General features: G+C 38.2%; 1 protein-coding gene and 1 long non-coding RNA gene across 4 annotated transcripts; one reads left to right on the top strand and one right to left on the bottom strand.

Annotated features, from left to right (window-relative positions):
* Window positions 1-1642: 1642 nt before the first annotated feature.
* hnf4a (hepatocyte nuclear factor 4, alpha) lies at window positions 1643-24948 on the bottom strand. 3 transcript variants are annotated; one of them, XM_039604261.1, is made up of 11 exons: window positions 24771-24947; window positions 8123-8260; window positions 6057-6231; window positions 5596-5690; window positions 4993-5099; window positions 4746-4901; window positions 4122-4209; window positions 3863-4015; window positions 3482-3718; window positions 3221-3343; window positions 1643-2759 (listed from the first exon to the last, which is right to left on the bottom strand). In XM_039604261.1, exons 3-11 carry the CDS (start codon window positions 6203-6205, stop codon window positions 2617-2619), a joined length of 1251 nt encoding a protein of 416 aa, XP_039460195.1. In that variant the 5' UTR covers window positions 6206-6231; window positions 8123-8260; window positions 24771-24947; the 3' UTR covers window positions 1643-2616. The 3 variants fall into 3 exon arrangements, with proteins under 3 accessions (XP_039460195.1, XP_039460194.1, XP_031581578.1); XM_039604260.1 differs by lacking the exon at window positions 8123-8260 and having other exon boundaries at window positions 24771-24948; XM_031725718.2 differs by lacking the exons at window positions 8123-8260; window positions 24771-24947 and adding an exon at window positions 7320-7699.
* On the top strand, window positions 15137-20027 carry LOC116309190. The gene is made up of 2 exons (XR_004198608.2): window positions 15137-15870; window positions 18413-20027. It is a non-coding gene; the product is annotated as an uncharacterized LOC116309190 (long non-coding RNA).
* Window positions 24949-25422: the final 474 nt, after the last annotated feature.

Raw genomic sequence — 25422 nt, 5'->3', positions numbered from 1 at the left:
ATATGTTCTAGTAAAGTGGTGTATAAAAGATTATCCATGATTTTCATGGTGACAAGGAGGGCGAAATGGTTTGTGGCCATCTCCTGTAAAACCATTTCGTTTGTGAAGGTTGGCTTGTTGTTGCCTCTCCAGTGCACCTGTCATCACTTTCATTTGCACAAATCCAAGTAAAATAGTTTACACAATACTTAGGCAACATTTAACAATAGTTCAGGCTTCCTAACCAGACAAACCCCTGCAGTGTAACTGACATCATGTTTGTGTATTGTAAAATTGGCAAAAAAAAGTGTAACTAAAACTTAAAATTAAACGGTCTAGAGAACACAGTACAATATATGCATTGTGCATTGTGATAGAGTGGATGTGGAAAGCATCATAACATTAAACATAAAACAGCAAACATAAGACTTCAGTAAAGCACAAGCACCTTAAAGCTGCACTTTAGATGTTGCAGATATGTGACGGCTAACCATGTGACATTAGCTTTTCAGTCATTTTGGACACTTGGGAATCATGGTGACAGTGTACAGTCAATTGAATGATACCCCAGTCAGACAAGCTTAGAGACCAGCCGGTGACCATCTGGCAATCACTGTTCATGAGAGGAAAATGAGTGTTCCCCAACCAGTTGCAAGAGGTCGCCAGCAGTTGCTGGGAAAATATTTGCTAAAGCCCCTAGTCAAAGGCCTAGAGACCAATCAGTGACTCTCATATTTCCCCAGCAACACACCTGTTGCTAGGGAAAAATGTGTATTTCCCAGCTGGTTGGAAAAACCTCTTTCTGATTGCTTTGCTTGCTAGCATATTGCTGCGTTCACCCATAGTTTGCATGGAAGTGACGGACTTGTCTACAAATATTGCCCAGGTGCTCTTAGAGCTGTGGTGAAACTGTGGCAAGTGCAATGTAAACTGGAAACCAGGACCATTCACCTTCAGAGTTAAAAGCTGCACCTTTTGAAACATGTTGACTGCATTGCTCAGGAACAACTTTTACTTTGAAGGCGGAAGTCTCCATTTCCAGTTTGCATGACACCCTTTTCACAAGATGTGCAAGTTTTTTGAGTAATTACCAAAAATTACAGGCAACCATGGAAATCTGCTTGCAGCCAAAGCAATCAATATGTTTTTGGTGCAGGATTGTGTTTGCAACAAATTTCACCCAGCGAGAGCCAACAATCTCCAGGAAGTACAATTTTTTTCCTAGAAACCTCAATAGTTATGTCTCACCAATGGTCCTGTTGATGCTCTCATTATGGGCAGTAATATTAAAAGTAATCCTCCTCTAGATAATTCTATCTTTGTACTTGTTTTGAATTTAATGCTTTGTTTCCATTGCAAAAAGTAATATGAGCTTAACAAAAGCACACACAGAATTCATTGTTTTCTAGACGCAATGCACAAATATATCTGCATCTCTCTATCTGGAGTCAGCGCTATCTGTAATGATTTTATGGCAGCTTATTAGCCTGAAGTTGCAGTAGTCTATCAGGGACCAAAAAGCACTGCCACGTTGGACCTATTTTTTTTTCCACCAGAGACTTCCCATTTATCTTTGAAAGAATGTGTAATGCAAATGCAGTGAATTCCTTGGTGGCCACTTCTCTTGTGACCGTAGTATAAATACATAGCAGAAAAAGCAATGTAAAAATAAACTGTAAGATTTATTAACTCAACTTCACATTGTAAGGCAAAACATTACCTGGTTTTGTAAGGCAGTACAGGTTAAAAGGCACAATTTATTCCATCAGTTAAACCATGACAAAGTACTAAACAAAACAAAACAAACAAACAAACAAAAAAAAAACATACAATATATTTTTAAAACCCAACACAACATATTATTGGGAAACTTCTTTAGCATGTCTGCCTGTGACTTTCTAAAAGTCTCTGTGTAGATAACCGTATACAGCCTGCCAAGCTTGGTTATACTGGAGTAAATTTTAAAACTTTAAAATTCACTCCTGTAAATATGCATATCCTAGTGTATAAAACAAACCCCATATATTTTAGTTTTGCCACAAAATATTTGAGAGCAACTCGAAGGCAAAGCCGAACTCTTTAGAGGAATTTTCTTTAGGTTTTTTTTCTGAGTTCATTTTATTCTTAAGAAAGATGAAAAAAAAAAAAATAAAAAGTTAAACACTAAATATATGACAGTGTAAGGCCTGTTGTAACATTCATGAAATACTGACATGATTACTTTGCCATTTCTAACATAAGCCTTACTGCACACACTGAGGACATGCATAGGACACAATGGAATTGAAGTTACCCAATAATGAGCTATAATATATACAGCAGTGTACTTCTAAGTGTCAGTCTTACCGAAAGGCAGTGAGCCTAGAAGATTACAATGCTTATGGTTTTATCTGGCCTTCACTGAGCCATGACGCTCAGCTGCAGCTGCATACATGTACAAAGTGATGCCTGAAAACTCAGGCTATCAATCTGTAAAGACCACACCTGCAGATTTTTATTATAGATATATATACAGTATTCAGCTACTTTAGGGTTCCAGTCAAGTTAACAGCTTCAATGCTGATTGTGTATAAACATACATGTAAAGACCCTGGTTTAATTAGAAAAAAACTGAAGGAATAAAGATTTAAGGGGTTGTTAAATGGCCTCCTGTTTTGTAATAGTTGGTTGAGGGATGGAGGTTGGCTGCTTGGGAACAGTGGCTATGACCCCCTGAACCATTTTATAATGTTCTGAGCTGGAGGCAGCAGGTGGAGATGGAATTGGGGTTTCAGGAGTGGCTGAAAAGTAGAACACAGAGAGAAAGCAGTTACTAAGGTGGAGAAACTGCAGCACAAGCAGGTGAATATTTACTATCTTACAGTATGACGCGGGCGTAACACAAGATTCCAATAAGGAATAAGCACTTTTGTGAAATTTGTCAGAGCATTAAATATGTTCAGAAAGAATAACAGAAGTTTTCTTTTACAAAATAAGCCAGATTAGTTTCTGTGAACAACTTAGGGGATTATTTTGCCAAGCCTATTTGGCCTTCCAGCTACCTGACTTGGCTGCACATGGAGCTGCGTGAGGAAAATTTGATGGGTTCTCTTCATTAAAATACAATTGATTAATGATTGTGATCGCCTTCATTAGACTTGAAGATTTTACCATATGTAGCAATAAAAACCCTGACAGTTTTAAGCTAATGACAGACGCTAAATCTTAATTGTAGCAATGCATTAATGTATTTTGTGCTTACAAATTTGACCATTATGGATTGGCGTTGGCATATTGCTGGTCACTATAACATTGGTGCTGAGGTGCTCCTGAACCAGGTGAGGATGCAGAGAGTGAGGTGCATGTGGTGCTTCATTAGCAGAACCTGGAAGAAAAAAACCAACAATTTTCTATTAATAGCGGTTTGATGCAGTTCCGTCCACTTAATGCAATGCCTACAGTGTCAGAATTCATGCTATAGTAAATTTTACTAAATCTGTCTTTACTGAGAACCATTTCTCACCTCCAAGAAGCATTTCTTGAAGCAGATTGTCAATCTTGGCCATGCCGAAGAGTTTCACAAACTGGATCTGTTCAATCATTTGCCAAGTGATGCTCTGTAGTGTCGGCAGGAGCAGGAGAAGCTCTCCAAAACGGCCTCGAGAGTCATATTGCCTGTCGTTGATGTAGTCCTCCAAGCTCACCTGGACCTGGTATCGCATCCGCTTGATCTTTCCAGGGTCACTCAGACCTTTAGCATCTGTGGGCAAATGTTAGCAAAGAGAAATGTTTTAATGACCAACATCTGTATATAATGTGGTCTAGCTGAGTTTTTCAAGTTTTCACTCAAGTTACTGGCTTGGAAAGAAGCTCAAGAATCTGAAATGTTTGTCAGCATTGGTACCTGGGTCAAAGAAAACTATGGCTTTTAAGCAGGCATATTCATTGTCATCTATCTGAAGCTCTTGGAAGGGAAGCACCAGCTCATCCAGGATTCTCACTGCTACTCTGCCCACCTCCAACTCTGGGCAGTTTCTGGGAATGATGTGGTCATTTCCTGCAGGAGAAACATATTTTGGGAAAACGCACCATTGGAATAGGGAAACAGCATGATTATATGCAATATGAGTGCGGTATCATACTGTATTGTGTGCCAGTTTTACCTAATAAGAGGATGTCTTTGTAAAGCATGGACCTCTTTGCAGCACCGAGAAGGAGATGTTCTCCTGCATGAGCTCGGAGCAATGCCACCTGCAGTGAAAGTGAATTAAAAGACAGTTTGCTATGATATAATAACTCCTCTACGTGATACGTTTATATTATATAGTTCTGTCTGGTTTTTTTAAACTCCCCTCACATGAACCTCACTGGTTGAACTAAAATTGGCAAAGAAGGCCATCTCACTGCATCAGCAAATCAGTTACTAAGGCTCGGTGATCACACTGTTAATGATTCTGCAGTTTGTTTTTTTCACAAAGCACTGTGACATTAAAACCAGCTCATCATGTTCCAACTGAGGATTAAAACACATTAACCATTCTGGTTGAAAATTTTAAGAGAGAGTGATGAAAAACCCTGTCATCCTTAGAGACTGGAAAACTATTTCCTCCTCTTTTCTTTTTCTTTTTTTTTTTACTGCAGTGTTATTTGATTAAGGAAGAACATAGTCAGTGACAGTCCCACAGCCACGTGTCCCTCAACCCTCATTATGGTTTTGAGTATACTGGTTGATGAATGACCAGAGTGTCTATACCACTGTGTACACTCTGTCTGTGTATGGGTCTCACCTGGTCATCCAAGGGCAGGTCACAGAAGGCTGGGATGTACTTGGCCCACTCCACTAAGACCAACAGCTGCTGTTTCATGGACTCACACACATCTGTGATGGTGGCGATCTTTTTAGTCCGTATGTCACCATTCAGTATAGGAGCAGGGGATGTGATCTACACAGGAAAATGCATTTATGAAGTCATTTGATGCCTTGTTACAGTTACAGTAGATATGAGCCCCAAACATGATGTACGGCCACCTTACCTGTCTTGACAGCACGTCTGCCTGGATGAGTGCGTTGATGGATGGTAAACTGCTGTCTTCATAGCTGGATCTCCTGGTGCTGATTCTGTCTCGTTCATTCTGTACAGCTAAAAAAAAAAAAAGAACATTCACAGACTTATAATGTGGCAGCAACATGTAGGTTGCATTTGCAAAGCAAAGATAAAAGTGGAACTTTCATGCAGTTATATTTTTGTAAATGCAAGAAAAGTGTTGAATTTTCTCATTTCCTTTGTTGCACAAACACGGAACACAGAGTGATTTGAAAGAAAAATATGTCTTCCAAGGTTGTCATGTTTATCAGTATATGGCTATTATTGCTTGGAAATGTTTGCTCAGCATAAGCTGGTCAGAGACTTAAGCGCTCCGTGGAGTGAACATTAACAAGGTAGTCCTCTCCTGGGTGTTGCAACACACTTAGACAAGTCATATCAATTTAGTGGAGACAGCTCAAGCTCTGGTAGTGATTTGCTGATTAAATTCTCTTTTGTTTTGTGAGGCAAGAGATTCTATTGTTTTAACACTAAAAAATTCACATAGATTGACTTTTGAGATTGGTTTAGTGAAGAGATAAAAGTCACCTACCTTCTTTCTTCATGCCAGCTCTGAAGCACTTCTTCAGTCGGCAATACCTGCATTGATTTCTCTTGTCTTTGTCCACAATGCATTGTCTGTTAAACCTGTAAAAGTGAGCGGATTAAGTTTGTTTGTGCTATCACGGATTCAAAAAGGAAATTTGATGAAGGAATCAATGCAAAGTGCAGCAATTGGATACAAATTGAAATAGATGTAGTAAAAATTCCACATGCTTTCTTTTTCAAGTATCTTAAAGATGAAGAATATATACATATATATGTAATGTTTGCATCCTTTAACATTTAATCACAAGACTGTAATCAGAAGATTGCATTTTTAATGATAGCAATCTTTGCTTGTCTACACAGTGGCACATAACTGAGAATTAATTGCATTGGCTAGATGTCCATTGCTTTTTCATTGGCACACAAACAGTATCAGTATTTTTTTAGTTGAAGAGCTTCCCTCACCTGCATGAATACATGTGGTTTTTCCGGACGCTGCGTCTGAAGAAGCCCTTGCAGCCATCACAGCTGGAGGCACCGTAGTGTTTACCTGTGGCTCTGTCTCCACATATGGCACACAAACTGCCTGCAGCCAGGTGGCTCGCGGCGTTCATGTTAGCGCTTTCAGCTGGTGAGGAGTCTGACATGAGAGAGAGAGAAAGGAGAAAAAAAAGGCTCATCAGGCCAACAGGCTTTTAGGTGATTAGCTTTAAATCATAGGAACAAGGTGACCTGAAACTAGAAGAAGCGTCTTTTTTTTTTTTTAATGTCTAATCATATGCCAGGCAACACACTTGAACTGCCAGGTTGGTTTAATTCAAGGTGTGAAAGACTGACGTGAAGACACTCATCAGCTCCATTGACAGCTGATCAAAAGCAGCCCTCCAAAGAACTGCAGGGATCTGTTAGCAGCCTGAGTAGCTCAGATAGCGTCAACAGAGTTCAATTGATGTAGGTTTGATTATCTATGAAAGGCAATCACTGGAGACAGTTTTTGTTTAAGCCACTCTCACAGTCACCAGAACAAAGCTGATTATCATAGAGTTTGACATGACACATGCTAAAGAAATGTACAATATATACAAGTGGTAGGCTGGTTCTTGGAGGGTCACTTTTACATATTTGTTTAATGACAGAATATAATTGTGTAAATTATTAAAAAAAAAAAAAAAGTTTTGTGCTGAGATAGGTCCCCATTAGGCTTCCTTTGTTTTTTGCTTCTTTGGAAATTTTAGAATCAGGATCACAGCCAGATGTCATGGGAGACTGCATATACAAATAGGTTGGTGTCACTGTAAGCACATATCCAAAAACTACATCCATTCTCCTCAGTTTAGACTCTGTGGGAACAGACCGTTTGTAACAAGAGAAGGGTGATCATGATACTAAAGCTACTGCTTCATCACCGAATGAAGATCAATCCCCTGTAATCAGTCTGACACCACATCCCTGTACAAGCTGGAACAGGTTAAAGTTGGTTGGGCCAAATGACCCAAGTGCACTGAGAATACGACAGTCTCGTAAAACAAAATCTCTTAATGTTTTATCGCACCCAAGGTGATAAAAGAAGACCACTGAACAGGATCATCTCTCTACGAGCAGGAGCAGATGGACAAATGACCCCTTTTATCACTTCACGCCAGAACTCGCGCTCTCCGCTCCTGACCAAAGTTTTAAATCAGTAAAAGTTTCAAAGTTCAAAGGCAGCGCTGCATATATGAGACTCACCTGCACCCAAGGGGAGCACTTGCATGTTTTCGAACTCCAGCGTGGTATAGGCTGGGTCCAGAGCTTCGCTGTAGTCTGCCATGTCCATGTCTGCTAGTTCTTTAGGCCAACAAATTCTCAACTACTTGACAGTGGGACAGAAAGACTTGTCCAAGAAAGTAGAGTGCCCCCCTCCTTCTCCTTCTCCACCTTCCTTTCTCACACCCCCACACACCTCAGCAAACCCCCCTCCTTCTTTCTGGGTCTAGCTCCGCCCAGTGACAGGACAGCTCCTTGGCCCAGTTGAGTGTTGTAGGGACCTACTGGTGTTAGAGAGGTGAACAGTGACTGACAGCAGAGCTGGTGTCCTTCTCTTCCTTCCCTCATACCACTAACCAGAGAAGAGGTGGAGTGTCAGTCCGGTTGATGGTTAACCAGAGTGTTCACTGGTGAATCACAGGGTTGTTTTTTTTTAAGAGATAGCTCAGCTTTGATATCTGCCATCGCTGCATGTCAGTAATGGATAAACATTTCCTCAACCTGAGCTATGTCAGTTCACTCCTACTACATCATTTGACACCATTTTGAAGTATTCATTTTATAGCTGACACTTTCCTTGCATGCCCATATCACATGCACACCAATTAAAGCTTGGATATTGGTACAAATGAAAGTGCCTGCAGCGAGACCCAGAATAAGGCGGAAAGTAATGAATTCCAATTTTTTTGAAATTTTACAAATTTTGAAAGCACTTGAATATTTCTGTTTGATGCTACTTTACATTTCTGCTCCACTGTGAAAAAACATTACAACTTTTTTCTTGCCTTTTAGCTCAGCAGCCCCCTTGTCTCCCCTCTGCAGGTCAGCCAAAACACTCAGAGGCTGCCTTTGTTGCTTAAATATTCAGAAAGCTTGTATGACTCCAGGTCCAAAGCTTCCAACCGATCGTCACAGATGCTCCTCTGCACAGATAGAATAAAAAATATCAAAACATTCCTCTGGTTTTGTTTTTGATATTTAATATTAGCTGAGGCTTATTCAGGAATCACTCCATGACAACAGACATAGTTTGCACATCAATATATTACAGAAGTTATTAATTATTATTTTAAACAGAGGATAAATAATTATACCGCCTGACTGTTTATAAAGCAGTTTAACTTTAGAGCCAGCTTGATTGCCAGCTTGATTACCTTGACCTTGAATAATTGCACTGTACTTTCATCAGATAAAAAGTAGAGGAAAAATACTTTTGCCACCACAGGATAACCACAATCAAATGAAATTAACCACCATATTCAAACGTACTTCCATGTGTATTACATTGCTAGGAAATCTGAGTTAATTCTGCCATAATTAGCGGGGAAAATACTTGCTTAAGCACAAATGATGCCTTTATGTAAAAGCCTTCATTGTTTGCTATAATGCAAGGTTCACGTGAGGCTTTTCCAAGAGCTCCAAGCCTGTTGTAAAGGTGGCTGCTTCTCTGAGAGACAGCTTAGATGACTCAGAGGAGCCTAAAGAAGCCTTTTACAAAAATAAAAAGAGTAATGGTGGGTCAATTAATGATTCTTTACAGAAATTTTACATTTAATGCCACAAAATATGCAATAAAATGCAGTGAAGTGACACCAGCTAGTTTTACAGTTTACAAGGTTACAGGTTAATTAGTTGTGGGTAACATAAGTGGGTATTTAAAAAAAAGCATGAGCAGACAGGGGGAATCTTTTAGAAATGCACAAACATACACGATTCTGAAACTGAGATTTTTAAAGGTAACCAGTGAACAGAGTTAATCAAACATCTGGCCCCCTCTGCCCCCCCGAGGATGGAAAATAGTTCAATTAAAATCTGAGTTACAGAGTAGAGAGGCCAGCTTGATGCCTAGATTAAAATCCCTCATCCAAGCCACCAACTTTTGCTCCTATCCAGTTGTCTCTTTCAGGAAAGGCCTTGTTCATGTCAGCAATACAATGCCAAAGCACAGTCTGCACGCATTACAGCAGCATGTCTCCCCAGTAAAAGAGTCCATCCAGTCTGCAGTCCACACATGTATTATGAAGCAAAAACTAACACAAAGGAACCTGTTAAAGACTTTGTTTAAAGAAGTAAAGCAATTAGTCTCCTCAGTTGTTTTCTATTTACAGTTAATAAAAGAGGTGATGCAAAGTAGCATTAATTATGCCTAGTGCAAGTTTTGTTTTTTTGTCAGGTTTCAACATTTGATATATTAAATTTGTACAGTTTTATAAGTTATAAGCTTTAAATCATTTGAAAATCATTAAATTGACTTTTTTTTTTTTTTTTTTTACATTTTACAAAGTATCCCAAATCAGAACTGCTGCTTACTAGATAGTTTCTCTTTTTAGATCCATAAATATAGAAGAAGTGTTACAAAGCCATTTCTAAGGCTCTGGGACTCCAGTGAACCACAGTGAGAACCATTACCCACAAAGGGAAAAAACTGGGAACAGTGATGAACCTTCCCGGGAGTGGCCGGCTTACCAAGAAAAGCATCAACGACTCATCCAGGAGGTCACAAAAGAACCCAAAAACCTGCAGGCTTCCCTTCTCTCTGTTAAGGTCGGCATTCATGATTCAACAATAAGAAAGAGACCGGGCAGAAATGGCCTCAATGCAAGAGCTTCAAGCAGAAAACTGCTGCTGACCCAAAGGAACACAAAGGCTCGTCTCACATTTGGCAAAAAACATCTTGATGAACCACAAGACTTTTGGGAGAATCTGGACTGATCTGGAAAGTTTGAGTCCTGTTACATCGGGCGTAAAACTAACACTTTCATAAAAGAACATCATACCAACGATGTGATGGTCTGGGGCTGCTTTCCTGCTTTAGAACTTGGACGACTTGTTGTAATTGATGGAACCATACTTCTGCTTTCTACCAGAAAACCTGAAAGGTCACGTACGCACCAAATCCACATCTGAATGGTTAACAAAAAAAGATTTTTGAACCAGCAGAGTCAAAAACTGGTCCCAAATCTGATTGAGATGCTTTAAAATGATCTTAAACGGGCCGTTCACCCTCCAATGTGGCTGAATTAGAACAATTATGCAAAGAAGAGTGGTCCAAAATTCCTCCACAGTGATGTGGAGGAATGTGTGGATGTAAGTAATAAGTAAGTAACATTTATTTATATAGCATCTTTCAAGACAAAGATCACAAAGTGCTTCACGAAGAAATATTAGAGCATTTGAAACAAAAACAAACAAAAAGTTAACCAAACGCAATTCCATTGCATGGATCTTAGTAAAGGAAATCATCATCTTAAAACTGCATTTTGTGTTTAGTCAGGCTATTTTTGATCTAATATTAACATTAGTTTAACAATCTGAAACATTTGAGTGTGACATATATACCTAACCTAAGAAATCAAGAAGGGGGCAAATACATTAAATCAAATCAAATCAAATCAAATCACTTTTATTGTCACGTCACATGTGCAGGTACACTGGTACAGTACATGTGAGTGAAATTCTTGTGTGCGAGCTTCACAAGCAACAATTGTGCAAAAATACAATAACGTAAAACAAGCAAAATATAAAAAATATAAAAATATAAAAATGGCTAATCTAAAAAGTAATAAATATATGTACAATATATAAAGGTATATACATTACTGAACGTGTGTACACTAAGTGTAGTAAATCTCATGGTTTCCTTGTACAGTGTAAAGACCAGATGAGTAGAAGTTGATGGTAATTGAAAAACTGTTCATGAGTATTTTATTTAAGCCTCATATACAAAAATATTTACTGTATAATTTAACAGTTTTAATTGAATGTAACTGCACTTTAAATTACATGTGAAGGCAAATGTGCCACCTTTAAACTGAAAATAATGCAGCATTGGTCATTAGGTACACGTGCACTCAGTGAATGATTTTCATGCCCAGAATCTGATTGTTTACATAAATAACTTTTGTGCTTGCGCAAAGCAGAAAGCAGGCTCATCCTGCATGTCACACAGCAAACAAGAGCCTTGTATTTGCAGAAAAAGTACTAGTACATAGCAATAGGTCAACGATCTCAAGTTCAGACGGACCTCAAAAGCACTAAACCCCATGTAGGTGAAGTTGTTAATCATGTGCTCAAATTATACGGTGGGCTCATAAAATTATTTTTCTTCATGCAGGCAAACATACATGCCTGTAGACTTCTGTGTGTGACTGAGAGATGATTTGCTTAATGATTAAATATTGATAAAAACCCCTCTTACTAAGAGCCAATCAGAAAGGAAAATGGAAGCAATCAAGTTCTGATTAAACTACCGTTTTTCTGAATGTCAGGAAAGGTCACAGATTTACATTCACTTTAAGCTTTCATGGTAATTAGACACTATAAACAATGTAATTAACTTAATGTAGACCCATTATCAAAAAATGATTAGCAGCACAGTGTGCACAGGTGATTGTTCTGTATCAAACTGGAGCATGTTGTTTCACTTGTGTGTGCAGAGGTCATCCATTACAACATTGCTTCATGTTCGATCCATGCTGCTCTTCTGCAATGCCCATATTTGCTCAAGAAGTGTGCTGATTATTTCAAAGCAGTCAGAGAGTGTGGGGAGGGGGGAAGAACTGATGATTGGAGAATCCGTGTGGAGCTTTGAATGAGTCACTGCAGCAAATCTTATCTCCCCCTATCATTAAAGTACTTTTATCATTGCTGCCATCTTAAATTTCTGTGAACTCCTCAAGGAACAGTCATATATGGGACTATAAAATATAATCTGCATGGTTATAGCTTTCTTAATCATAAACCCACAAACTGTTTTGATATGTTAGAAAGGGCAGGCTGAAATTATTCCGTGACTTATCTGTGATTTGTGGTGGGGGGGTTTGTTTTAACATACTGTACATTTCCTCAAACTGGACTGACACGTGCAGCCAACATAGGCTCTCTGGGCAGCTCACGTTCTTGCTGATGTCAAATTCTAATGTAGCCACTATATTTAAATTAATTAATTAAAGACTACAACTCATCTTAGGCAACATTTTTCTAAAGGTATAGTTTAATATGACTGTAAATGTCAGTTTAGCTTGTTTAGTGTAGCATAAAGACTGCAATATAAGGAGAAGCAGCTAACCCGTTCAGTTAAAACATCTCCGGTAGCTATGCTAATGTGTTACTAATTTTATTTCATATTGCTCATACAGTCATTCAGTCTAATGCTAAGAAGTAAATCATTCATTATTCATTAATACTGGTGGTAAGAAAATGTTATATAGCTGTGATAAAACAGCTCAGTGTGTCAGTGTTGCTGGACACAAATTTCCCGCCCTTGTTTTCGTGTGCCTGAAAATAATGTTTTGTTATTTTTTTTATTAAATGAAAAAATACTTGGCTACAGCCACATCTACATGGGATTTTTAAAATAGTGAATTTCACTTTCTTTTTTTCTTTGTCCATCTAAATGAAAACACAAAAACAATGTCAAACACAGCAACAGGTGGTGGTATAACCCTAACTGTATAGAAATGTTGGCAAAAATAAATGATTGCATGGTAAACAGCCTGACTGTAAACAAGGAAATGAAGGTGCAGTGATGAGTTTCTGAAAATCTTAAACCTGGAAGAAGTTTTTAAAAAGCTTAAAATTCTGTGGTTCAAAATGGCAATGTACATAGAAAAACTATGTTTACCAAGATATGTGTGTACATGGGAAAATGGGCTAGGTTTATAGGCTAATGTAGTGAAATATAAAGTCATACAGCATGACAATTCATTGTTTCCATGAAGTTTTACGTAACCATTTGACAGATTTTTTTTACACTTGTATTATTTTTCAGTTTTTTGTTTTTTGTTTTTTTGTATATTTTGTTATAGTTGCATGTTGCATGTGACGCTGTAAAGAAAACTGTGCATTCACATGCTTCTCAGATGGTCATGTTTCCCTAGTTGGGAAACATTCTTCCGACTTTGTTGTATGTTTTTAAGTGATAAGAACACACATGCTAAAAGAAGATGTGTTATTGTGTGTTTTATTGCTGTTTTATTACACTGGGCATTCAAAATACATACTGTTGGCTGTTTACAGTAAAATATTGCACTGACCTGACCTGTAGGATTATTGCAAATAATCTAGATCACTTAACTCGGACAGCAACTGTTGTACTAAAACTGGCTACATTTCCTCTCCAGGGCACTCATATGATCCTTTATAAATAGGAGCAAACCCCCCCAAGGTCAGACTGTGTAGTGTTCTGAGAAATTACAAAAAACCAAGAGCTCCATCTCAGACTCTGCAGGCCTCAGTTAATGACAGCACAGTTAGGAAAATGTTGAACAAGTGTGGCTTGTTTGTAAGCCATACTTGTGCAGGAAAAAGCAAAGCTGCATCTGAACATACATTTGGTGAAAACACATCATGTCATCACAACCATTTCATACTAGCTGTCAAACACAGTGGTGGAGGAGTAATGATTTGATTTGGAGCCACAGAATCTGGGCACCTTGCAGACACTGAGCCAATCACAAACTCTTGTGTATACCAAAGTATTCAAATTAGAGGTCTCCTGTGCATAGAGACAGTAATTGCAGGTACACCTGTTGTACACAGAAAAAAATCAAGGTATTGCTATCCTGACTTTAACCTAACTGAAATGTTGTGGTAGGACTTTAGGAGAGCAGTGTGAAAACCATTTCCTGCACAGTGAAATGAAGCAACATTATAAAAAGGTTGAGCCAAAATTCTTCTACACTTCCGCAGTTATATATATTATAGTTATACAGAAAGTGATTACCTTAAGTTATTGCTGCTAAAGGTGGTTGTGCAAGCCACTGAATACTTATGGCATACTTATTTTCACTTTCTTTTTCTTTTCTCAATGTTAGGAGCATAGATAAGCCACAATGGAAACTTGTGTACATGTACTGCATACAAAGCAACTACTATCAGGTAAGTGCCAGAACTTTAAAGCCCAGGGTCAGGTCATAATGCTTATGGTGCTGTAATACTCAAAAAAAATCTTTATGACAATTTGAACCCCCCCAAAATATAATCAGTGACTTCTATTAAAAATACAAGCAAGAATGCAAGATATCTTGTCCGTGACAACATGATAACTTTACTAGTTGTTTTCCAGATTGTTGAACTCCATTTTCCAATAATGTACACATGAAATGGCAAGCAATAGAACTACCAAACACCTCACAAAGCAGTCAGCGATTGAGTTAGCATGCTAACATTGTACCTTTCTATGTCGAGATGCTAACTTATTTGCAGACTTTTTTTTTTAATCATGGCAACAAATCTCATTCTTAAGGCTGTTACACAACCAGGTTCCCATGGTGTTTCAAGACAACAGGCCTATAACTCGGATTATACATGTGATTTTGATTAGGTTTTTATTACCATGTTATTGCCTCTTTAAATATAGGAAATTTTAAAACCATAAAAAAGTTAAACATTACTAGTTGGGTTCAATATGTAGCAGAGTGTCATGTGTATTAAATCCTGACCAGACATGGCAACAATGACAGTTACAATAACCCACCACTGTTGTCATTTGTTTCTATTGGTACTTTAGTACTGGAGGTCTGTTGATGTGCCAGGACCAGATTTACTAGGCAATTGTGATGCAGCAGTTAACAAAACCACTCAAAACAGTCATTCATCAACAGTAATCACATTTACATGTGACAGTTTAAGCTTATCAGCAAGTCAATAGTGTGTGATTTAGCTACATGGGGGCAGAATATGCATACAATTAATGATTTTTTTATTTATTTGTCTGGTAGCAGGTTTTTCTCTGGTTGTATTAAATGCTGTTAAAGGATGACTGTCTTGCTTTGTTTTTTAAAGTAGTCAAATGCAGGGATTGTTTGAGTGCTATTTATAACAAAATATAATGAAATAAAGTGAAATAAGTAAGGAATTATTTCTTTTTTTAATGTAGTAAACAGAATATAAATAGAGTCTTAAGCTGAAGCTGAATTTTGATAAAAGCTGCAGCTGGCAATGGCCATTTGACTTTTTAATGAAGTGGGAGGCTGCCATGTTAAAATGTGATGGGCCAGACTGAACTGTCTTATAATCAGTCACCCAAACTCTTGCCCCGAGGCTAAAAGTCAAAGGATCGCTGAGACCTGATGTAATACTTGTGTGATTCTCCCCTTTGAAATTTCAAACTCCAGTTTGTGAACAAAGTCCTGTCTATCTTCTGAATAGGAATCTCCGACCACTGACCAAACTCCATTTGTAACCACTGCCTATTTGTACCTTCTCCTCAATGACTACATTTCATTTCCCCAAGTCCGATCTCAAAGGCAGGCGGCAGGGAAGCAGCATAATAAAATCAAAATGCAGAAACCAGCAGCTGGGAGGAAAAAAGACGAACGTGGTGGCCTGGAAGAGTTAATAAGATGTGGAATATAAACTCTCCGGGGACTTATTTTGCTTCTTTCAAAGAGAGCTTCACCTTAGTGGAAAAGCAAGGCATAACCAGGAATGTGTTGATGTTGATAAGAGGAAAACAGAAGGAAACAATGTGCTGGCTGCAGCAGATTTAAGGCCGGCAGAAAAAGCCTGCTGCAGTAGATGGAGGAGATAGGTGAGTAGAGTGTCATGGCAAAGACCTTGTCAACAGATAGCTATCTGCAAATAACACAGCTTATGCAAGCCCGTGTGGTTGAGTGGGGGAATATCATATTTTCTGGGCTAGTGGAATATTCTGTTCCTATAATAATGCAGATTTATCATTTAAGAAGATTGAATTACTGTCTTGCATCATTTTCTGATGGTTTTATGTGAGCATGTTTATTCAGTAAAATTGTGTTATGCGTTACTCCTGCCTCTGTAGTGGAAATTACTTTGACAAAGCTCATATAAATATCTTATTTTTCCTTTTTCCTGTCAAATATTAGCGTTCTACTTACACAGAGAAGATAATGCAATCTCAGAGGCCCACGAAGCCTTATTCATTAAAAGCCAGTTTGTCACCTTTATTTACACAGTTTTTAAGGTTTTGTGCTAAAATGACAAATCGGATTGCCAAAGAAATCCTTAAAGAGCCGTCTTCATCTTAATTAAAACGATTTCAAAGTTTTATCGTTTAATGTTTTCAACCACTCTCAGTTTACTTTTAAATGAGCTTTCTGAAGATGATTTTTATCGGGGCTGAAATAAAATCTTTTCAGTGAAAGAGCAGGCAAACTGTCAAATCGCCCTCATGATTACTGTTTGCTCTCATGTAATGATAAACCAAGAGCGTCTATTAGTTGTCTCATGATATTATAAGAGGTTAAAGATTTAGCTAATAAATTACATAGGCTGATGGAAAATTATATTACAAAACCCTTTTCCAGTTTCTCTTTGTGACTTATACCCACTTAGCAGACCACCACTTCTGTTTAAAGGCACTTTACTAAGGTGTATTTCTTTACAGATATTAACTTAGGCCACAAGTATTTCTTTATCTCAAAGATTTATTAGGCCATTCAACCTTTCAGTACATCTTTTACAAGTATAAAACTGAAAGCGACACACTTTACAAAAAAACAAATTCACAAAAACATGTTTATACTTCAGTCAGACTGAAAACCTCAAGTAGCCCCTGTGCACTAAATAAGTAAACAATTACATCAATAAACATGAAGACCTATGCACTACGTAAATCAATCACAGCATGTGATAAGGGTCTGTAATAATTAACCCTGTTTTGCTGAAGATTCATTTTGACTGCTTTTCCAATCCCCTCTGTCAGCAGCTCTGCTCGGGGCACCTTTATCTCTCTAATTCTCTATAGGTCCTTCAGTGAGCAGCAAATCAATAGACATTTAACCTACACAGCTCAAATAACAAGACGTGAAGTATTCAGCGCTGTCCTGTCAACGTTAAGTCAAGAGTGCTTTTTGTGCAGCATCCTAACTTGAATTGTAATGAACACAGTACACACAGAGTTGTCTTTATTTAGTAAGACGTTATCATCACAACATCTGCAATATCAATTTTTTTTTATTGTTAAGTGAATTAACTCAGTAAGCTCATTTTTCTCACCAATCGTTCATTCTAGTCCTTCTGTCTGTCACTGAGGTGACCTGATGTTCTCATTTTATGCAGCACCTTAACAGGTCTGTCAGGGGTGGTGAGCAAAGTACTGAAAGTGTGGAGTAACAGTACCCTAACCAAGTGAAACAATACTCCATTCTCGTTGTGCTTGAGGAAATTCTCCCCTTTTTAATTTCAGTAAAAGTAGCCACACTACGGTGGAGAAATACTTTGTAACAAATTGCTACTATGGTGCAGTAGAGGATTACTTGGTAACAGTTTGTTAGAATAGTACACTGGAGAATTACTTTTTAACAAGGCGTCACAATATAGCACAGTGGACTCACCTTGTTATAAGTGAAAGTACTGCATGAAGTGCACAGGAGTTAGCATCAGCATAGTTTAATTTATAATAATACATTACAGGTTTTGTTTTTGATAATCTGAGTCATGTAAGCAAACTGTAATTGCAACTAGCAAATAAATGTAGTGTTGTAGAAAGTGTAGTAGAGCAGAGGGAAAGCAGCATAAAATATGGTAACAATGTAACCTCATCAGGTATTTTGCAAAATGAATCTGCTAAACTATGTGAAATGCAGTCAAGTGGAAAGTACAGAATTCCCATCTGAAATTGAGAAGACAAGAAGTCATATGTAGAATTAAATGAAAGATTCTCAATTGAGGTTAAATTGGAAGGAAGTCCAGGTGGTGGTTAAGCATGGTTTGCTTCTTTCCATCACTGGGCCCTCTACTTATAGTCCAGTGTTTGTGTCAGTGTCAGGTAATATGAAATCATTGCTTATCACTGCCATCTTGTGGACATTCAGCAAATCAACACTCAATCCACTTCTCTGTTAACCAGGTTCTTACTACAGTAGTTGTTTAATACACAAACTGTTGAATCTCTGAAACGTCCAAAAATATTCATGATAGAGTCAACTTATTGTAACACATGTTCAAAGAAGCAGCTCTGGTAGGAATTAAAATACCTTTTTTTGTCAAAGCAGCTTTGCAACACTTTTCTTTTGAAAGCCTCAAGCAACAGTAAATTCACAGTACAGCAGAATATCATGTTCATTTTCACAGTACTGTCTTCAATCTTCCAGGGGCTTTACCTCGAAGATTTTAACGCACGCACAGCAGGAAAAAACAACTACAACTAAGTTTATGTGTCTTTTACCTTTACCCGGGTTGGTAAAGTGGAGGATTCCATCCTGGCCATACATCCCTGGGAAAGCTGAGCTCTGACAGTGCGCCGGCCAGCTGTGTGAAGGCCCATGAGCCTCGTCGCCTCTCCCAGGCCCGGCTAGGCTGAGGCAGGCTGGGAGGAAAAGCAGCTACTGGATAGTGTTGTTTGCTGGGGCCGCCAGGCCGACTGTAAGGGCCCAAGGCACATGGGGATAATCCCCTAATGCCTGTCACAATGAGATTTTATTGGAGACTTGAACACTCGGATTATTAGTGTCAAGAGAACAGTGTGTAATACCTGCTCTCCAAACAGGTTGCTAATTGGGCTTTCTGCCTCTGTTAAATACCCAAGAGGCACACTGAGATTTGTTAAATGTCACATTTGATGTCAGCACAGATTACGTTTCATTTCATTAGCTGAGTGGTTCTTTCACCGGCTAATGTAACTTTAACATAATGCAAGCTTCAGCTATTTATATTATTTCACTATACAAATTCTTTTAAGGGTCATGTCCCAGCATAAGGAAAGAACCTTACAAACTAGCTACAGGGAAATATCAACACAACGTTTTAAAATGAGGTAACTGATTTATCAAAGTGATAAAAGGAATGGAAAAGAAAACAAATATTTCATGGTGGCAAAAGTGGACATTAGATAAGCCTTGCTAAAAAGGGCTTTTCATTTCATCACATTATGGCTCCTTATGGAGAAAGCCCACAATAACTCAGTAATAGCTTAGTGATTTTAGCTGTCATTTGAGTCATAATCTGACTCAGACCTCGTAAGTCTTCCTGTGCTGTTAAATCTTGCACGTATTACATAATATGCAAATGCTGCAGGTTATTTCTTGGTTATGTCTGACTGAAGCTGTGAGGAACATTAAAGCCAAAGTGACACAAGTCTGAATGATAGAATGCCATCATTTGACCAAGAGCACTTCAGTTTATGTAATTTAGTTTGATTCCTCCAGACAGTCTTACCACATGGGAAAAGTAGGCATGACTTTTGATTTTTAAGAGCGTATGAGTATCTGTAAAAGCCCCACATTTGCAAGTGAGAAGGCCTAGATGTAAATATAAATGGACAGAGGTGGAGCCAGAGAGTTTTTATAGGGGTGGCCAGGCAGACATGTTAACAATTTCTTTCCCCCAGGCATGTCACCGTGGATCAAATGTTCAGGTTTGGTCACTTATTTTTAACATTTGCTTATATGGGCATACAATAAACTATTTATTGTTTTTGTGTATTCATATTTATTATTATGTGACAATAATCTAAATAGTGGCTGGTTCTTGTTAATATGTGTGAGAACATCAGCTAGAGAAATGGTAACACAGTTTGAACTTGAAAAACAGTTTGTAACAATATGATGTAACTCGATGTAACTGTTAATATGAATGTGGCTACAGTACTAGACAATACTAATCTTCCAGTGTTTTGAGAGAGTATGTTAGCTCTACATGTATAAACTGTTAAAATGATTGCTTCAAACAATACTTTCACTTTGAAATAAATACTGACCAGTAAATGCATCTGTTTCTGTATTTGTTCTGTTTTTAAGTGTTTCCTTCATTTTAGCTTCTCTTTAGCTCTAGACATGGTTGAATTATACAGGATTATATAGAACTGACTCTTCGGTAGGTGCTTTTCCACCAGCTCACTGACTGCTTTCACTTTTAGACGTAGGTTAACGTAGCCAGGGGAAACCCACACAGGTACAGAGATAATAATTTAACTTCAAACAGGCCACAGCCAGTTGCTGAACCAGGAGGCAACAGTGTTAATTACCAGTAGCCTGTTTTGTTAGGAGGACATCTCCTCAGTGTACTCATTTTTTTAATTCTACTGCAAGAGATCGAACAATTACAAACTCTGCTGCACATTGCAGTATTAAAACTTTTCACAGAAAAGTTCATTTTTGACCTAGAAACATTATCTTGAAGCTGCCGAAGCAGCGAACACATCAATAAACACCAAAAGCAACAAAAAAATGGCATTTCCATGTCCATACTAACTCCATCTACAATGATATTTATAATCCAATCCAGAGCTGCAACTAAGCTGTAAATGAACTTGACTTGTTTATAACCTAGATTTTATGACATTGCTTCACCTTAAACATTAAATGCATGACTGAAGCAATGAAAGTAGCTGTTCTGCCACCAACATTTGGAAAATGTAACACAATTTTTGACAAAATTACTTCTTTAGCGACTTATCAGTAACAACCTGCAATGTTACAAGGTGAAAATTTAATTATTTAATTTGTAATGATAATAACTGATAATTGAATAAATTTGAACTTTGTAAGTATTACTTTGTTTACAGTTCATGCAGAAGTTATGAGAAGGTTAAACCTTTGCATTGCAGAGTGTCAGTGTTTAGAAGTACTAATTTTTAAAAAAATTAGACACCATTATCATGAGATATCCTCATCATCTACATGCCAGTATTATGACATATAAACAGTGCCTTGAAAAATATTTTGTGTGTATAGCTTTGTGTTTAATGTAGAATATCGGCCTCTTTGTGCCCTGCTGTCAAGTCTTTCAGCTTTTTAGGCAAACAGATATCTGCTGAGGGTCTGTTCAACGGCTGTTGTCATGTTTGCATTCACCAAGTGTCTCTGCCCCTCTGCAGGGCTTGGGAGTTTGTCCAGGCTGCGACCGTTAAGCAATTAATCCCATGTGTCTGACACAAACTATGTGTGTTCTATGAGCTATAAGTCACCTTGCTAACAAGGTTTGTCAGCTTGTACCAGCAGCTCAGTGTGAAGGAGTGAGAAACCTGCTAAAAAATACATCATTTATCATCATATATTTTATCATCTTGATAAAATCTCAGTAGGAAGCAGACTGTTTTCAGGATGTGGAAATATACGGTTTTGCAATAGAAGTAACATGAGCAGAGGTTTGTAGCTTGCTTGGACAAAGAAGCATAGTTTAACCTGAGCTAGGCCAAAAAGAAGCTTAAACTACACAGCTGCCAAAGAATGTATTTATAACATAAATGTCCTGGTTTTGGAAGATTTGTCAAGCATATACTGTAAACAAGTTCTCTCAGAAAAGCTTACTATTGTATTCATTAGAATTCAGTACTCCAAACGAAAAGAAAAGAAAAGAAAAGAAAAGAAAAGAAAAGAAAAGAAAAGAAAAGAAAAGAAAAGAAAAGAAAAGGTTTTCTGCTTTTAATGTTCGCTAGTTCTGTAAATTAGCAACCAAGATTATAGTCCACATTGACTCGATAGGGTGTAGCTTAAAGAATCACTTTTCATAGCTTTGCTTTTGTTAACAAATCATATGAAAACTAAAACTGCATTTCTTAGAAATTCAACCCCTGCCCAGCCTATCTGTGCTGCTTAGTCACTAGACACGTGGTGGAAACTTTAGAATATGCATATTCATAAATTTTAACTAAGTAAGATATAAGATCTCTGTGCTGTATTTTTCTTCTTATTTTACTTTTTTTGAGTAAATGGACATTTGGTGAGTATTTAGGCAGCAAACTATAAGTCTGTGTGTCAATTTAAAAGTGACCAAAGCTCTAAAAATCACAATCATACTTGCTTTTCTTTTTTTAAGTACCATACATACCATATGCACCATATGTATTGAATAGGGTTGTCAGAAAAGTTCAAATTCAGACATTCCCATTTCACATTCAGTTCCCATTTGCAACAGCACTGATACCAGCACTGCCGTCTTCACCTGCTCCAGATGACACACACCTTCACTAAGTACCCAGGTGCACAACCTTTCCCCCCTTACTAGAAGCTGAACACATGAACAGTAGCACCACCAACTGGGTGAAGCATCTCAAAGACTGACACCTTGGTCTTTATTACGACTGTTGGGAGGTCAGTAAATCTCCTGTTTTAACAACATTTAAGTATTAAACAGTTATCTGAAGTGTTGACCTTGCCAGCGTCCACATTAACATGAGCCATTTAAGTATTAGCAGTTACCTGCAGGTAGCAACTAGTGGCTATAATAAAATGGTAATGTTAATGTGGTCTTGTCTGTCTGTAACATTAATAAACAGTATAAATTTAACAGGATAACACAGTTAACTGTAGTATTATGTTTCTTTAAGGTTATTACTGGGCACAATGCAAAAAACAACATGAAAATCTGAATTTTCAGATTCTGAACTTGTCATGTAACACACACACACACCGAATGCACTGAGTTGTTGAGGAAAATGTGAGGACAAAGAAGTTGATATTAAGCCACGATGAGCCGGTCCTGTTGTTTCTAAACCCGGAAAAGGAGGAAACAAAGATTCTAGGTTCATCAGAGTCTCAGGAAAAAGCGGCAGCAGGGAGAATTTCATACTTTGAACCAGGAGTTGAAGCTTTATCACAACTGCTTTCATACATATTTCAGGATGTCAGGGGGGAAGTTTGAACTCTTGATGGCAGAGTTGGGACCACATCTGAGGAGGCGGGTGAATCATTTCAGAAAGCTAAAGAAAAATAAATGCTGCAAAATCGTCCAGTGAAATTACACGGTCGGTGTGAATTTGCACATTAAGAATGGGTGAATCCAAAAAATATTTTTAAAGCACAAAATATTCTCACGAATTTTACACATCTGGTGTGTAAAGCCTTCAGGGTGTCAGTGGACCTTCCATATTATGATCACGTAATGTGTCTTCAACTGTGCTCAAGATCAAGGTCAGATTTTACTGAAACAAGATTCATTTGTTGTGGACACGACTGTGAGCCTGCTTAACTTCTCAGTAGATTTAAATTCTCATGACTTTGTGCAATACAACCACTGACAACAAGCACAGCTTTCTTTCTGTGTGTCACGCATGACGATGACCTGTGACTGTAATTCTAACTGACAAAATAACACATCAAACAAAACTGTTTAACTGAACAAAGTCACGATGCTCATTGTTCTATACAGTTTCTCTTTATGCTGCATTTACTGTGTCATAATGTAATGAAATCATCTAGAGATTTATGCTGTAACAAAAAACCCTCACAAAACATGAATTAGAAATAAAATTAAATAAAAATATTTTCCTGTCAGCACCTAAAATAGGAGGCCTTAGCAGCCTGGAAATCTTATCCCTGTGGCTTCACTCTTAACTGAAATGGAAAGGTAAATGGAGCTGGATGTAAACCGGCCAATCCAGAGAAAATTTAGAGAAGCATGGGGTGTTCATTTGAGAGATTAGTGTTAGTATATTCCCAGTTAGCTAGCCCATAGGGGGTTTGCTTGCCAGCTACAAAGTCCTAGAAGCAAGTATGGCAGCGACAACCTTGAAATACTGCTGGACACATATTTGAGAAGTTATTTTCACTATCTGAACTGACTTTCACTTCAGTGGTCACTGGGACTGAAATGTATGAAAATATCACCTCCCCCCTCTGTACAATTAACCTTTTCTGTGTAGCTGTTCCTTTAGCTGAAAAAATAGCCTACATATACCGAATTGGCGATGGGGAGCAAGGAGGGAAGGAATAAATGAGCAAAGGCAGACTTAAAACAGTGGGCTGATATTTTCTTTTCTCATTTGGCCAGAGCTTTGTTTAAATGGATTTGCATCCCTGCTGTGATATGCAAATTATTTAATGAATGACCACAGAAGCAAAAACTAAACTCCCACCAACTGCTGCATCAGACAGCTGGTATGAGATGATGCCGAGTAAGGCCTCTCTTGAGATTGTTCAAAACAGTTATGACAAAGGGGCGGTTTGTGTGCCTGTAGCAGCGATGTGTCCTTCTCCTGTTTTGTGTTTGCACAGCATCTTATATTGTAGCCATAAAATAATGCAGAGGCTTATCACAGTGTCATAGTGAGGTTAAAATGTCAGTCTTTTTATGGATAGTGTAACTCTACAGAAAGAATGTTTTCAGAACTCCATAAAAAATATCCAGTCCATGAGCACAGCTTGTCAAACAGAGCAAGCTTAAATCATTTCAAATCAGCCTGTGAGCCCTGTCACACTCACTGTACTCTTACAGCTCTTACATCTCAATATCTCTGAACCATCATCTCCATCAGGCCCAGCTCCCATGGCCTTTTTTTAACGACCTCCATATCTCTGACACACCTCCTGGATTACAGCCGTGTGAAAAAGACAGACATGTATGGTGGTGATATTTCCACCCTGAATCCCTTGTGATCCAGCAGAGCTCTGGAGCCAAGCAGCTGCTACACAAAAACACTGAATAAGAAGCAAAAAGAAGCAAGCAGCTGCTACGCTTAGCCTCTTTTTAAACTAGTCGGCCACACGGATAAAAACAAAAGTGTGTACTCACCAAATGGAAGTTCCATACTTGAACTGACTTGTGAGTTTACATTGACCATGTCGTCCTCTCCTTCCTCCCAAGCATATGTTTTAAATCCACTATTTTCTCCCCTCACCATAAGGTGTAAAATGTGGATGTCTGGCGCAGGGTGCTGTAGTGCGAGAAGGGTGTTGTTGGTGCAAGGTAAGGCCGGTGTTGCTGCTGTTATCTTATTGATTTTCCTAATCTGGGCAAATGTGGGTGGGGAGGTTAAACAGTAACCAGGCTCGTATGGACACCAATCTATATAGCAGCTGTAACTATGGCAACATGATGATAGAAACTCAAATAGACATAAAGTTATTGTGCTCTTTTCCCTCTTTCTCATCACCTGACAGCCTTTTCTCCAGTCGAAGATGAAAATTGTGTAGGAATAAGAGTTTATGTAAAATAGAAAGAAAGAAAGAGGGTGGGGAGGGACATAAAAGACAGAGGAGTGGAGAATGTACTGAGGGTGGCAGCGAACATACTGTATGACGAGTGACATCATCAGTTTTGTTTTGACTAAGGAGAAAACATTACTGCTTAGCCGTTATATATCTGGGGCCTGAACTCTCTGCGGATGCCAAAACATCCCCCTAATTTAAAATGTTGCCTCCCTGCAGAGATGGAAGCCCAGCTT

The sequence above is a fragment of the Oreochromis aureus genome, linkage group 20 (assembly GCF_013358895.1).
Source record: "Oreochromis aureus strain Israel breed Guangdong linkage group 20, ZZ_aureus, whole genome shotgun sequence".
Lineage (NCBI taxonomy): Eukaryota > Metazoa > Chordata > Actinopteri > Cichliformes > Cichlidae > Oreochromis > Oreochromis aureus.
The sequence above is the reverse complement of the archived record's forward strand: the minus strand, read 5'-3'. Positions and strand labels throughout refer to the sequence as shown.